The sequence below is a fragment of the Lynx rufus genome, unplaced genomic scaffold, assembly GCF_022079265.1.
Source record: "Lynx rufus isolate CCGP_SWC_20201006 ecotype Redwood Valley unplaced genomic scaffold, mLynRuf1.p SCAF_7, whole genome shotgun sequence".
Classification (NCBI taxonomy): Eukaryota; Metazoa; Chordata; class Mammalia; order Carnivora; family Felidae; genus Lynx; species Lynx rufus.
The window spans coordinates 37,874,467-37,890,839 of record NW_025814889.1 but is presented as its reverse complement, the minus strand read 5'-3'; the positions used below and the strand labels follow the sequence as shown (position 1 = coordinate 37,890,839).

Below are 16,373 nucleotides of genomic sequence, written 5' to 3'. Positions count from 1 at the left end.
TGACCCTGAGAATTTTTGTTGATTATTTTTCAACTAGAAATCAAAACTGATGCCATTATCCCAGTTAGCAACATGAACCCCCAGAACAACCACAGGAGCACCGTGCTGTGTTAGCAATACAGTTGACGCTTTTAGGAGAGATCTGTTAAGGGAATGTGTGCATACTTCTGGTTCAAGTGCAAGCTTGTGAGTACTGAAGCTAAATTTATCCACATCAGTGTCAATTATAGGGTGTTTATGCTATGGCTGTGCTGTCAGGAGACGCACTCTACACTTCCCTGGGAATTCTCTTGTTTTCACCACAACAGAGCAACTGCCAAAACAGTGCCTCTGCTAAGCTAAGTGACACCCACAGTAATTTCTTTTATGACTTTTGAGAGACCACTTCGAACACTCAAAAGAAAAGCAAAATTACAAAAGAAACTTAATGAACACCAGTATTTTCTAACATTACTCAACATTGGCAATGGCACATGATGTCTAGAACATGGAAGGCGTGAAACAGATGTTTATAAATAAATTAATTTTAAAGTTAGATGAAAAAACTCCTTTTAAGCATGCCTTAAAGAAATATTCTAATTCATTATCTCTTACTTTTGGACTTTCCAAAGTAGGTAAAAATTAGATACTACTGTCCCCATTTTATAGTTGTATGGCTATGGAAAATAATTAAGAAACTGACAAAGGATCACTAAGTTACCCTGCCTAACCATGAGAAATATTCTGAACAGAAGTTACTGTAAACTTAAAATCATTTTTAATGAAAAAAAAAACCTTTATTTTTAGTTTAAAACTGTGTATGAACTTTTCACAGACTTAATAAAATAGTACCTACCCTATTGGCTTTTACACATTACCAGAGATGATAAAGACTTCTGCTCTATTCTTTGGTTTCATTTAAATTTCCTCTTAGTTATGTGCTTAAATGGGACAATATGTCTAGCACATAGCAGACCAAGATTACTCAGTCTGAGATCATTATTCTATATCAGAAAAGCTGGAAGCAGTTATTTTTTTAAATTTTTTAAAAATCTTTTATTTCTGAGGGAGGGAGGGAGAGAGACAGACAGAGAGAGAGACAGAGAGAGAGAGACAGAGCATGAGCGGGGGAGGGGCAGAGAAAGAGGGAGAATGAGAATCTAAAGCAGGATCCAGGCTCCGAGCTGTCAGCACAGAGCCTGATGCGGGGCTTGAACTCACGAACTGTGACACTACGACCTGGGCCGAAGTCAGATGCTTAACTGACTGAGCCACCCAGGCGCCCCTAAAAAATTTTTTTAAAAAAGAAAGTGAAAAGGCAATCCACTGACCAAGAGGTAATATCTGTAAATCATTTATTTGATAGGGAATCACATCCAGAATACATATAAAGAACTCTTACAACTAAGTAATAAAAAGACAACCCAATTTAAAAGTTTACAAAGTAAATGAACAGATATTTCTCTAAAAATATAGGAATGACCAATAAGCACACGAAAAAATGCTCAACATTATTCATCATTAGAGAAATGCAAATCCAAAAAAGCACAATGAGATGCTACTTCACATCCACTAGGAGAGCTATAATCAAAAAGATAGCAATAACAAGTAATGCTGAGGATGTAGAGACATTGGAACCCTAACACACTGCTGGTGGGAATGTAAAATGTTGCAGCCTTTTGGGAAAACAAGTCTGATAGCCCCTCAAGTTATAGAACATAGAGTTACCATATAACCCAATAACTCGACTTAGGTATATATGCAGAAGAAATAAAAATATATGTCCACACAAAGACTTGGACACTAATGTTCATAGCAGTATTATTCAAAACGGTCAAAAAGTGGAACAACTCAGCATGCTAACCCACACCCCGACCATATACACTCAAACGGTCAGCAGAGTCTGGAATTTCACTACCATGGTATTTCAATAAGTCTGCCAAGAATCTTTTCAGTCAAAATGCCAGTTCATTTGAATTGTTAGGTAGCAGAATTTCCAACCCAGTGTATGCACGCTGAAGAAACCCATGGGAGGAATGGATTATAGTATATATAAGTGAAAAAGAGTCATCAGATTTCATGGTCTGAACTGATTATGGTGACAGGTAGTTGGGGCAAGAGCTATCAATAAAGTAATTTTCTCTAAGTCAACTGACAAATAGATTCGCCTTGTCCAAATCCCAAATGTTAATATTGGAAGGCCATATTTTCACATGTACTGAGACACCAAGAATACCTCTGGCTCTAACAAAACATTGCTTCCAGGGAAAGGTATGTAAAGGTCAAATTAGAACTGCTAGAAAAGACTCCTTTGAAAGCTATCCTTCCTCCTCTGAGGACGAATGTTAGTATTCTAGTCTCAGCTGTCTTCTACTTGAATGACTGCCACAATCTGGAACTAACTTAATTGAACCTAGGGAATGAAAATCCATTTCCTAAGAGGCCCATTTAGTGGGGCCCATTTCTTTTCTTCAGAAAGAAGGGGGAATTGTTTGGGGATAGAGGCAACGAGAAGGAAAAGTTGGCAGCTGATTAAATCATCAGTTTGTCCCCAAATAATGCAGCAAGGAAAATTACTTCAGAATGAACCCTCTCCGTTTGCATGTTCCACAGAACAAAAGCAACAACATTCTTTCGAGTGAACCAATCAGAAAGGTTATTTTAAATGCATAATTTGATTCAGAAGTCAAAAAACTTCATTTCTTCTTTCTAGATTTAAAAAGGCATGTTACTCAGAATCTAAGTTCATTCTACTTTTGCCTGATTCTCCTTTCCTCAGGGGTTACATTTCTCTCTTCAGGAATGTTACTTATTTCCCTTCTATTTCTTGGGTAGAGATGAAAGTGCATTCGTGTGTGTGTGTGTGTGTGTGTGTGTGTGTGTGTGTGTGTGTGTGTCTAACAATACCAAAGAAGTATTTCTATTCCCTTTACAATGGATGAAATTAATACTCATTTGTACTTCACTAAAACATCTGATTTCAACTGTTCATCCTAAAAATAATCAGAATGTAATCAGTATCTGTTGTTATCATTTATATGTAAAAATGGCATCCAGAATATTTGGAATAGATATTTTGAAAAGTGGTGGGGGATGGAAGGTGGGGAGGGAAGAGGAGACTTCCCTCAGGGGCACCTGGGTGGCTCAGATTGAGTAGCTGACTTCAGCTCAAGTCATGATCTCACAGTTCATGGGTTCCAGCCCTGCATCAGGCTTGCTGCTGTCAGCACAGAGCCTGCTTCTGATCCTTTCTCCCCCTCTCTCTGTCCCTTCCATGCTTGTTCTCTCTCTCAAAAATAAATTAAAATATTAAAAAAAAGAAGAAGAAATCAAAAGCCTGGATTTTACTTCTGAATTTTACCTTTGACTACATCATTTACTGGTCATGTGACCTTAGGTACATCACATCCTTTCTGAGCCTAAACTTCCCCATCTATAAAATGAAGATAACAACGACAGCCCTGCTTTCTTCAGGGCTATGAAGCTCAAAAGAGATCAAATGAGTGAAACACTATGGAGGCTGCAAAAGCTACCCAAATGTAAGCCCTTATTACTGATAATTTTATCTTGACAGATCTTCCCTTAATGCACAGCTTAAGAACTTTACTCAGCCAAAACACTCTTTTCTACTTTGTCTCTGGCTCATATGGCATTGCTGTAACAAAATTAAACTGTTAGAATAAGGAAACAGGTCAATCCTCTATTAAATTTGTTTCATTCTAAAACCTAAAATCAAAGGCAAACTGCAGATTTATTGAAGTTTCTTCCTGAAAAGCTGAATAGCAATGATTTATTCTTCCTGAAGACTGAAAAATAATCTTCGTTTTCTTCTTACAGTTCTATTTTCCATACTTTAATTACTACAGGAAAAAAAATTAAAACTTGCAGTAACTATATAGTTCATATTCTTTTTTTTTAATGTGGTCATTTTTTAAAATTTTATTTTAGTGCTTTCATTTATTTATTTTGAGAGAGAGAGAGAGAGAGAGAGTGTGTGTGTGTGTATGTGCAACCAGGGGAGGGGCAGAGAGAGAGGGAGAGAGAATTCCAAGCAGGCTCCACCAACTCGGGGCTCAATCCCACAAACTGTGAGATCATGACCTGAGCTGAAATCAAGAATCAGATGCTTAACCGACTGAGCCACCCAGGTGCCCTGCTATAGTTCATATTCTAAAAATACATCTTGCCCATGATGAAAGTAGAAATCTGAGTTTAGTTAATTATATTTTACCCTAAAACTCAAAATCATCCAGTATCAGCAGTGGGGAAAGAATATTTGAAGATTTTTTAATATAGTATCTTTGAAAGGTCCCAGAAGACGCCCATCAATGAACTAGGTGACATGAAGACAATAAGAAAAGACACATTTTTCACTGAAAATCATTTTGTACCTTTTGAAATTTGAGCCATGTGCTGTTAAATATATATATATTTGCTATTTATTAATTCATTATAAATCACTTAGGGCATCCAAGGAAGCCCTCATTTTCCAGAGGAGAAAACTGAAGCCAAAGAAGGAGATGTGCGGCTCAACATCACACTGCTAGAGAGGGAAAAGGCTGGGATTAGAACTCAGGAACACAGAGGAAGTTTCCAGTGCCTCCCACAATACCATGCGGTCAAACAGCAAATGCCATCTTATAAAAAATAAAAGCATTACTCTAACCCTCTTCAGAACTGTGGTCTTCCAGGGGGTTCTGGTGACGCATATGACACAATGCTAATCATTCGTGTTTTCACAGAAGTTCTAAGACAGAGACAGACATGGCAATCTTCATTATCAAGCCTCATACCAGGTATTAAAGTAAGTGAATAAAGACAGCACATCAATCGGCATGTGGATAGGGCGTCTTTTCTCAAGCATAAATGGATTTAAGTTGTAACCAGGCCAGGAAAATTTTGCAGCTTTCATTATTACTAACAGTAAGGATGTCTGATGAGGCAGAACAGATTCAGTAGAACAAAGAGCTTATTTCTAGTGAATTGATTCAGAGAAAATAAAGCAAAAGCAGACTGCAAGAAATTCTAGTTTTAAAGAAGCCATAATAATTCCACTATTCTCAAACAGGAGATCTAGGGGAATTATCAAGTCCCCTTCTAGTCCTAAAATCCTCAAGCAAGCAACTTCAACTCCTCCTCTGAGTAATTTCAAGCATACTTTTCCCCTTAGTAAGCAGAAACGTTACCATTTTCTTTCAACAGGCACAAATGCAGGGAAAACAGCAGAGTTTCCATAGGAAAAAATAAGAGAAATCAGAAATAAAAACTATTCCAAAAACTGTCTGAATTGTCTGCTTGGAACAGAAGGATCTTAGAAAAAAAAGAATTTACTGCAGGGATTATTCTCTCCTTTCTAAGTCTGTATTTAGCTTTCACATTTGGAAAAATACATTCATGATTGATATTGGGAGCTTTTAATATTTACCAAACATACTGCAGTCCTGTATTAGATAATCTGAGTATCTTTAAGCCCTGAGTAAGTCTCTTTATTTGTCAACAAGTAGTTGATCCGATGAAACATTTAAAAAAGAAAGAACATGAGAGAGGATACCAAGCCTGGATGATACATAACCTCCAGCTACTACTGTTCATATTTCTAAAGAGAAAGCATGGCGTGTGGATAAACCACAGATGACTTTCTAAATCAACAGGGCAGCAAGGTCACATCACACCAAGAAATCTCTCGCCATACCTTCAATTATCTATCAGGAATAAAAGGCCAGAAAGAACTCAAGTTCTAGCACCAACCAACCACAAGCATCTCCAAGGAATCTAGACTATAAAATGCCTAGCTTCACCAAAGGTCCTGAGTGTTGTTTCAAATTCCATCTCCAATTTTCACTAAATATTTCAGAAATAGGAAATATTTGGGGTTAGTAATTTTTCCATTTTGTTGAAAAGAAATCTTTAAAAATAAAAGGGGGGGGGCCTGGGTGGCTTGGTTAGTTGGGCATCCAACTTCAGCTCAGGTCATGATCTCACAGCTCGTGGGTTCCAGCCCTGCATTGGGCTCTGTGCTAACAGCTTGGAGCCTGGAGCGTGCTTCAGATTCTGTGTCTCCCTGTCTCTCTGCTCCTCCCCTGCTCACACTGTGTGTCTCTCTCTCTTTTCAAAAATAAATGAACATTAAAAAAAATTAGAAAAAAAAAGAAATCTGTTTCATGGAAAAACAGTCACATAATTCAAAGAAAAAAAAAAAACACAGGAAACTTAAAAGTCAGATGTTATACTTCACACTGAAATGTATTAATACCAAAAACTCATTGAAACCATTAAACACACAACCTGAAGCCAAAATAGAAGAGATGTTCCACTCCCTCTCAGCAACAACTGAGTTAAGTAGTGATAGGAACTGCACTTAAAATTACCTAGGGCAGGAGACACATTTGGTGACTCACTCTCCTTTGATGTCTGCTTTTAAATTAAAGAGCTGTTTTCTTTGGGAAGAAAAAGGAGGGAAACTTTAAAATTATCCCTTTAAACTTCAGGTCCAAGAAATTAAAAACCATTTTGCCTCATGGTCTCGGTTTCTAAGTCAATTCCTTTTTTCCCCCCAAAATCATGAGTCATATATCAACATCTGGTACCCATGAAATTTACTTCCGTAAATTCATTTAATTAATTTATTGAATGCCCACAAGTGAACAAATACCATCTGAATTCGACGAAGACGCTGATTTTTAGCTCTACCTCCTCCTAGCACTTCCATATTTATGTCGGAAAACGTGGGTTATTTTTCTCTCATCTTGAAAAAAAGAAAGCGTAGCAAAGAAATTTCTCAGAGAGCAGCTATCACGTAAATAAAAAGATAAAAGAGGAAAATGGGCGTTCTCTATCCCCAACGCCTCCTTCGTGACTTTTTAAATGATTTAGAATTGCTTAAATATCTACTAATGTAAACATCAGACTAAATCACTACACGCTACATCTTTATTTGCTTTGGTAATGGAATAAAAAGCGGGGAATACAGTTGGTGTGTATGATTTCAATCCTCAGACAATACCAAAGTTTGAAGCCAATGATTTCATGCCGCTCCCTGTTAACTTTTCATTAACCTAGCTAACAAGAAATTGACAGACTGAGATTTCAGATTGTTGTATTTCCCAGGCTCTCCCTCTGGCGGAGGCAGGAAAAAAGGGCACCGCAGAGAAAAAGAAGCACAAACAAGGGGTATGGTAGATGACAAATAAGACGAACAATCCTAAATAAGAATTACTGTAAAGCAGATAGATAGAAGCTAAAGAACAGTTTTGCACTTTCAGTTCTCGGACTCTGTTCTAGAATTCAGCACCGCCTGCCAAAAACAATGGCATTAGAGCAAATGATTAAATATCACCCACAGCCTTCCCCTGCGACACCCCGAGAAAAGACTTCATCCACTTCAATTATGATGACACTGCTCGGCAGTGCGTGAGAAGCAATAATACCGAACATTTTGAGTAAGCGAGGCCCACAGAGAGCAAGGCGAGCTCGTAACCGAAACTCCAAGAGTTTCCCAAGCAGGGACCAGAACACAAAGTCTTTGCTCTCAGTACCGGCTGCGAACCGTTGCCTCCTACCGCCCACCGATAAAAAGGGGATCCTCCACCGTCGAGTAGGGGATAGGGGATTCGCCTCCTGCCGCCAAATCTGTCCCTACCTCCCCAACCCAAGCCCACCGCCTTCTCTCTTCAGAGCTCCCAGAGAGGAGCGCCACAGTCTCACTCCATTCTTCCGCCCCGCTCGAGACGAAACCAGCCACCAACCCTCTCGGACCTGTCCCCGCGGGGTCCGAGTCGGCAGCGCGACGCCTCCATCCCCGCAGCTCAGGAAGTGGCGACCACGTCCACAATCCCCGACTCCGCTGCTAGGGTGGCAAGCCTGGCAGGCATCCGGGCCCCGCCCCCTGGCAACCACACTCTGCACTGTCGCCACCGCCTATTGGCCCTCGTGTCCACCGCTCTTCTCTCATTGGCTATTGCTGCCGCCCCAAGATGCGGGAGGGTTTCTAAGGGGCGGAGGCGCTAGGAGTTAAAGACGCCTGCGCGGGAGCTCTGGTGACGCGCCAGTAGGGCTGGGTCCATGGACCGCGGCACGGGGAAGGGGCCGAGGGCGGAGGGATGTGTTCGCTTCAGCAGTGTTGGCTTCCAGCTGCGAAGTCACTTCGTCGGAGGAGCGGCCCATCCCCCTAACCGCCACCCACGGAGCGGCTTCCCCACATCCCAGCAGTGTCTACCCAAAGACCACCCAGAGCGCTTCCAGAGGTCTATGTAATGTTAGGACTCATAGACCTCCGCCGACTCCGTCACAGTCCGGCCCCTCCCTGACACGAGCCTTCCGGGAACCACACTTGTACCCACTACGGCAGCCATTCCCGGGTAAATGCATCTTTCATAGCTACCTGGTCTATCACTCCAATTGAACAAAACTTCAGCCCCCCTTCCTCCAGCCCAAACTTTTAGAGCATTTCTAGACCGACTCTACAGACTCTAGGAACCTTTCCCATTTATCTTTCTCTACAGCCTATGAACGATCTTCAAACATTCACATCCCGTGAGATCCGCTATCTAAATATGTACTCTCGTTTCCAATAAACGTTGTCGCCAACCGTCACCTCCTTCTCACCACCAACTTGTACATATCATTATAGCCTCTACAAAATATCCTGGCAAAAGTTACCGCATTTTATAGCATTGCGAGGTCAGCTGTTTCCACATCGGGTTCGCTTAAGAGGCACAGGACTTGGCACAAGCCAGGAGAGCAGAGCATCGCCTTGATGTGTCAGCCTCCACTCACTGTGTGACCCTAAACACAGTTCATTATCTGGGCTTCAGATCCCCATCTATAAAATAAAACGAAATAATCCCTGCTTGTTTAGCTCGGGCTGAACAGAGTAGGTTCTTAAAGCTGAATGGCTGCAGTTGAAGGAGACGCTATCTGTGTTGGCGAAAGGGCAATGGAGGCAGTTTTTGACTGGGTAGTTTCGCATTAGTTATGGTAAGCAGTCTTCTCTGAAAAGTTTCCATATTTAATTACATATTTTAAACAATCATTACAAGAAATCATTTTCCCACCCTGTGTGGTATTTTCAGATTTGTTTGAATGGAAATATAACCAAAACACAGCAAGCTTAAGTAACATCTCTGTCCCCTTTTTTTGCCCCTGATCCCACTGTATTCACTAACACAGGGCTTGGCACCTTTCCTCACGCTGACTTTTTAGCAGATGAGCAAGGTTGCAGAGGTCTAAAAAGGTTGCTCAGCTCTAAAAAGGTTGCTTTGATTTTTCCATCCACCATGCCACAAAGGAAGCTGCCGCTGAGCCTGACACAAGAGTTGGTACTCAAAAATGTGGAATGAATTAGGTTGAATGGGGTGATTAGAGGATTAATTAGTGGCTTAAAAAAACAATGAAGACCTTTTGTGGAGAAGGCAGTATTGCTGCATGATCAGTAATCAGGAGCAGGGTTCTCTAAAACCTTTCTGCAACCATTTATTTACAAACATTTTAAACAGTTACTATAAGATACTTTAAAATTTTAAACAGTTAATAGAAGAAAAATTTGAAGTGAACTGTTTATGACACTAAAAACTTTTTAGGAAAAGACATTTTAAAAAGCAAAGCTGGGAATCAAATTCCCTTATGACTCCAAGTCTCTAGTTAAACTATCTTTTTTCTGTTGATGTTACTGGCAGTATTTGCATTTTATTCTTCTGACATACACTTCTGTGAGCCAGAAAAGTAATTTAGCAACTCTATGAAAATTTCTCGAGATTGCTGCTGTCTGAGAAATCCAGTGAATTTTTCACAAGGAATTGGTTTTTATTCAGCTTCCCTCTCTCCCTGAGGTAAGTAAACAAGTGGCGTCGTCTCCTCCATGTGACCTTGATCCCATACTTCTCCTCAGGAGTGTCTTTAACTAGAACAGGCCCAGGCCCTGGGGTCTTGGGAGTACTGGTGTGAAAGGAGCCACTTGGAAGGCTATCTTCCCTCTGATCTGAGGGAATGGGCCCCTCCTTCACAAACGAAGACTCTGGGGTCTGAATATCAGGTGGAATGAACACATAAGGTAAGTTTTGAAGTGTATGTGTGGACAGCTCCCCACAGCTTTGAGGACTGAGCACTGGAACTAAGGGCCTTCCAGAAATGTACTTTTCTGACTGATTAGCGCACTCCCTGGTTAAGGGGATCCCAAGTGTGGCTGAACTGGAAGACGGGGGGCTCTCAAATGTTAGATGTGGAAACTTGGAGGTGATGGATTTTCGACTTGAAAGTCTTGCCTGGTTTCGGCGATGGTGTTTCTGGTTCATTGGGAACCAGCTTTCTCCTGTTGTATCAAACTGAGGTGAAACCTAAGAAAGAATCAAAAACAAAAACCAAAAAGAAGTGAGGAGGGCTAGGTGCCAGGTATGAACCTGAAGGAGGAAACTACATCCAAAGATCAGAATCTAAATGGAGGCCCATTATAGTAATGGACACAAAACAAAACATCTGTCTAATGGGACATTAAGAGAAAGGGATAGGAGCTGTGGGCAAGTTACTCAATCTGGTTTTCCATTTCCTCATGTGTAAGAAAGGGGACAATGCCACCTTCACGTTATCACACATGGCTGCAATTTGCTTAATTATCTTTAAACCTTGAGGGCAGAGACGGGCAGTGTTCTTCGCCTTTGATCCCCAGCACCCAGCAGAGTGCCTGGCACCAAGAAGGCCCCCAGGAAAGTGAATGGATGGATGCAAGAATCGGGAGTAGACCACATATGGACAGCAACTGGCCTAAGACCTGGCACGTGATGAGTTCTCAATAAATGCTCACTCCTCTTCTCATCCACAGGATTCTAGCATTTCAGTTTCTTCTACAATTCCGAAGCAAGTATTCTGGTTCTTCCTAGCAATCCTGAACAAGTTTTATTAATCAAGCACTCTTACATGGAGATTTTTGCTTTTGTCTGGCCCTTGGCTATACCACCTCCCTGAAATATAGTAGTTCTGTTCTCTTCCCAGCGCTTCGAAACTGTCAAAACACAACATGCCATGGTGCACCTGGGTGGCTCAGTCGGTTAAGCATCCAACTTTGGGTCAGGACAGGATTTCACAGTTTGTGAGTCTGAGCCCCAATCAGGCTCACTGCTGTCAGCACAGTGCCGGCTTCAGATTCTCTGTCCCCCTCTCTCTCTGCCCCTCCCCTACTCATACTCTCTCTCTCTCTCTCAAAAATAAACAAATATTTAAAAACAAAAAATAGGACACGCCATTTTCTATGAAACAGTAAATATACTGCCTAGCTAAATATTTTACCTCTCACATGAAGCTCAGGGAATAATCTCATTGTTTACTCATCCTGCCATTTGTCTGGCTTTTTCACCCAGCTACTGGTTAATGAAACTTTTATACTGAACTGTTTAAGAAGAATGTGGGGGGAAAGACTCCAATTCCAACCAGCCCTCAGCTTGAACTTAGAAAAGATATATACCAGAGAAGATGGCTGATGACAAAAAGAGTACATTGCCTCCTTGTCCCTGCCCCATAAATCTTATTCTTTGGAGGCCCTGGTTCAAGGGGCAGAAGAGTCAGCATCCTGAGAAGCCTAAATGAGCAAAAGTCAAAGTTAGAATCCCATGGCCTACCCAGGAAGTGATGGTGTTGTGGTCAATGGGCTTGCTGGCCACCTGTCTAGTGTGAGTGATGGGAAGCTGTGCAGATCCATAGTGGTGTTTGGGGCCCTCCAGTGGTGGTTGTTGGAATAGCAGCTGGGCTTTCTGGAACCCTTGGCGGCGTTTTTTTCTGGGAGGCATCAATAGGTGAATGAAGAGCGGTTAATAACCACATCATGCTAGCTGTAGTCAGGTCGGGGTACAGGCTCCGATTCCAACCCATGCCTGCAGAGAAGAAACAAAAGCTGGGAAAAAATAATTCCGATGATTCCGTCCCCAGCTCTTCCTCATACTCTGCCAGCCAGTTCTATCAACCACCATTCCTACCGCAATACTTGGGGGGCACAGCTTCCTATTCCTACACCAAGTAAAAACACGGTAGTTCACATTCAACAACATTCAGTCAATGAACAATTGACCAAGCACGTGTTGAGTGCCATGCTGGGTGCTGGGAATTTAAAGATGAAGAACCATTGATTCTACAAGCACTTATCAAGTGCCAAGTACTTGTAGGGACTCATAGGTGAGACTGTCCCTTTCTTCAATGAGCTGAGAGTCCAGCAGGGGGAAAGAGACAATTACAGTAATGAGGAGAATGCTTCCACTCATCCCAGAGGAGGCTTTTAGACTTTCTAGAGAGGATGATATCTGACCTAGTATGAAAGGGCTACAGAAAGCCAAAAAGCAGAGAGGGCAAGGCCCTCTGGGCTACGGAGCAGCACATACAAAGGCCCAGAGACTTGAAAGGGCACTGTGAATTCAGGGTATTGCAGACTATGTAGCCAGACACAGGGTATGAAAAGATGAATATAGGAACTGAGAGGCTAGACCTGGTGTCAGGGTCAGATAAGAAAAGCCAGGAGTGCCACAGGAGTTTGGACGTTAGCCTAAGGAATCACCGAAGATTTTCAAGCAGAAGGATGTGATCACACCTGGATTTTTTTCTTTAACTTTTTACTCCAGATAATTTTGAACATACACAAAAGCAGAATGAATAATATAATGAGCCTCCAACAACCATTAACCCATAGCCAATCTGGAGGCATCCACACCCTTTATCCACCTCCCTACACCTGTATTATTTTGAAGAAAATACGACATTCCCAGTCTTTGTACCATTCCCATGAATAAACCTTACATATATGTATTCTTTAACATTATTACATATCCAGACATGTTCAATTTTTTCAGCAGTTTCATAAATGTCACAGTTGGTTGTTGTCTTTTAGACAGATCATCCTGGCAACTGTGGGAAAGGAGAGAAGTACCCTGGAAATACAGGGACCAGTTTAGGAGGTTTTGCTATGTTACTTAAGTGAGAAACGATGAGGCCTGAATCTGGGCTGTGTCAGTGGAGATGGGAGGCTAGAGACAGAGGCAGGATCAAGGATCAAGAGGACCCACAGAGTAATAAAAAGTCTAAAAAAAGTGTCCACGGACTCTAGTAACCAGATCAACTTTAATAAGAACTTCATCAGTGGAAGAGTGGGAAAGATGTTTGAATTCAACAGAGCAGTGAATGGGAGGAACAGCCGGGCATCCTAGAAAGTCTGGCAATAGGGCAGACTGGCCATTCGTGATGCATTCATACAGCCAACAATCAAAAGTAACCTGCTCTGATTTATGTCACTAGGCCGTGGAAATATAGGGAAAGAAAAAAGGAAGGACAAACTCTCTACCTCAGCAGCTAAACATGTTTAGGGAGAACACAGGTAATACACACATCTGCTTGTTCATTCATTCAGCCACTCAACAAATATTTACTGAGTACCAACAGTGCTCCTGGTGCTGGAAATATATGCCAGAGAACAAAATGAAATCCCACCCTCATGGTGCTTACATCCTAGTTGGGAAGTGACTATGGAGAAAAGTCAAACAGGATAAGGGGTTGAGCCTACTTAGTGCTCCTTTAGACAGGGTTGTCAGGGAAGGTAACTGAAAAGGTGATATTTGAGAGGTGCCTGGGTGGCTCAGTCAGTTAAGCGTCCAACTCTTGGTTTCAGCTCAGGTCATGACCTCACAGCTTAGTGAGTTCAAGCCCTGCATCGGGTTTCTGTGGTGACGGTGCGGAACCTGCTTAGGATTCTCTCTCTTCCCATCTCTCTCTGTCCCTCCCCTACTTGCACTGTCTGTTTCTCTCAAAATAAATAAACTTTAAAAAAAAAAAAAGGTGATATTTGAGCAAATACCTGAAATGAAAAAAGGAGAATAAGCAATCAATAGAAAGGCAGAGTGAAGAATACTGCAGGCTTCGAGAACAGTAAATCCAAAAATCACAAGGTGAGAATATGTCTGATTTGTTCAAGAAACAGTAAGGTCAGCATGGCTGAACTGGAGAGCAGTAACAGATGTGAATGGGTTCACAGGCAAGGTTAAGGACTCCAGATTGAATTATTCCTAGAGTGATAGGAAGCCACCACAAGGCCCTGGACAGGTAAGGGACATAATGTGATTTATACTTTTCAAAGATAACATGAGGTGGTTTGTGAGAAAAGGTGTGTTGGGGAGTGCGGGCGTGGAGAAAGGCAGCAGGACAACCTAAAGAGTTGCTACAGGAGTTCAGGGGAGAGTTGACAGCAATAGCAATGGCTCCAGTGGTGATATTAGCCAGCCTGCAATGGACACTATGGTGCTCAACAGCAACCCTATTATGTTTCCTTCATCAGCTCATTATCCGCAATGATTATCCTAAGATGTTTCCACTTTCAGGGGCACTTGGGTGGCTCAGTCGGTTGAGCATCGTACTTTGGCTCAGGTCATGATCTCGCGGTCTGTGAGTTCAAGCCCCGCGTGCTAACAGCTTGGAGCCTGGAGCCTGCTTCGAATTCTGTGTCTCCCTCTCTCTCTGCCCCTCCCCTGCTCATGCTCTGTCTTTCTGTTAAAAATTAAAATAAACATTAAAAAAAAAAAGATGTTTCCACTTTCTTAAAACTTCAGAACTCCCATTCTCTTTAAAAAAAAAAATAAATAAATGCTTATTTATTTTGAGAGAGAGAGCACGAGAGGGGGTAGGGGCAGAGAGAGAGGAGAGAGAGAGTCCTCAAGGAGGCTCTGCACTCAAGGGCCCCATCAGGGGGTTTAATCCCAGGAACCATGAGATCATGACCTGAGCCAAAATCAAGAGTCGGGTGCTTAACTGAGCCAACCAAGTGGCATTTCCCTTCTCTCTTAACAAATGACCTTACTTCCTACTTCCAAGGAAGCCGGGAGACACCAAAGAAAATATTCTCACTTTCCAGAAACCAAACATACAAACCTATATAGATCCGTATCCATCCTCTTTATGTGACAATCACAGATCAGTCCCTTCACTATCTAACACCTTGCCCTCTGGCTGTGCCTCAGAGCATTCCTTACTCTACACCTTTCTTAGGCAATCGGTTCACACCTAAAAGTAGGTGACTTAAGTATATATTCAGCCTAGAGTTCTCCACGCTCAGGACCCATATACCTGCTGCCTACTTGACAGCAACCAGAGGACTCAAATGCACCTCAAAACCCAATACGTTTAAAACTGAATTCGTGATCATTTCCCCTGCACCCGCTCCACAGGTGATTACCTTCCAAGGCCCTTGCATCACTACCGTTCATGTAGTGATGCAGCCAGAAACCTTGACATTTCCCTCCTGTCTCCCCATCCAACAGCACCAAGCCCTGACGATTTTACCTCTTAAGTAGGTCTTCAATAATGCCCCTTTCTCCCCTGTCACTCTCTTTCTCTCCCCACCACCCTTCAATTCCAACAATTCTGATCCGGAGTATTGTAATAGCCTAAGTGGTCTACCCTAATCCACTCCAAAATGCCCTGAATGCATCATCTGATCTTGACTCACTTCTGCTTAAAATGTTTGATTTCTGGATAAGGACCAAATTCCCCTAGTTACGGCTAAGGTCCTACTTCTTGTGGCTCCAGCTTCATCTCACACCACACTCCACTCAGGCCTCTTAGCTCAGACTCCTCAGATGGTCTTCAGCCTTTGTACCTACCAATCTTCCTCCCACCACCTCCTTGCACACCTTAATCCTTTTGCTTTGAGGGTTTCACTTCTTTCTTTGCACAAAGACATCAGATCTCCCAACAAGCTTCAGTTCGGAAAAGCCTTTCCTGACCTACCTAAGGTAAGATCTTATTGTAGATACTCAGTTATCAGTGACCTCTAATTTATCCCTTCACAGCTGTAATTCTCCTTTTGCTTATTTGATTCTTCAAAACCGTCTGTTCTGTCCTCTCTTCCCATTACAGGTACCCAGGATAAGAAAAGAATCTCCGCGGCCACTGTATCCTAGCAGGTCCTGGCACATAGTAGGTACTCAACAAAATTTCTTGACTACATTAGTCAAAGAACTTCATGGTGTGGAATTTAAGATGTTGGAAGCTGAAACGAGATGATAGGCTAGGCGACTAGTCGAGATAGCTAGCCGATCGTTAGGTGAATGGAGTACGGTGTCCCCTGACGGGGAAGCCAAGGCCTCACAGATTTTGGAAAAGGCCAGAGGGAGGCGGGAGGAGCGGCGTCGGGGGCGGGATCAGGGTAAGGACCGGGAACACGCGAGGGAGCGCAGGCCGAGGGCCCCGGCCGTCCCCGCCCGCCCCCCGCCGCGGGAGCCCCCCTGAGCCCTCCGGGCCGCCCACGGCCACTCCCTCCCCACGAGCCGGTAGCCGGCCCGCCTTACCCGCCCGGCGGCTTCCCGGCCTCAGCTCCCCTCCGCCGCCGCGACGTTCGAGCCCGGAACGCGGAGACAAGGGCGGCCGCCGATTGG

General features: G+C 42.8%; 2 protein-coding genes across 2 annotated transcripts in view; both read right to left on the bottom strand.

Annotated features, from left to right (window-relative positions):
- Positions 1–7,817, bottom strand: part of TULP3 (TUB like protein 3) — a 65,670-nt gene extending 57,853 nt beyond the window's left edge. The window contains exon 1 of the mRNA XM_047067239.1: positions 7,735–7,817. Coding sequence (XP_046923195.1) covers positions 7,735–7,775 — 41 coding nt within the window. The 5' untranslated portion in view covers positions 7,776–7,817. The remainder of the gene's footprint in view (positions 1–7,734) is intronic.
- Positions 7,818–8,970: 1,153 nt separating this feature from the next.
- RHNO1 (RAD9-HUS1-RAD1 interacting nuclear orphan 1) lies at positions 8,971–16,356 on the bottom strand. Its single transcript, XM_047065999.1, has 3 exons — positions 16,287–16,356; positions 11,586–11,837; positions 8,971–10,310 (listed from the first exon to the last, which is right to left on the bottom strand). Exons 2-3 carry the CDS (start codon positions 11,751–11,753, stop codon positions 9,714–9,716), a joined length of 765 nt encoding a protein of 254 aa, XP_046921955.1. The 5' UTR covers positions 11,754–11,837; positions 16,287–16,356; the 3' UTR covers positions 8,971–9,713.
- Between the last annotated feature and the right edge of the window lie 17 nt (positions 16,357–16,373).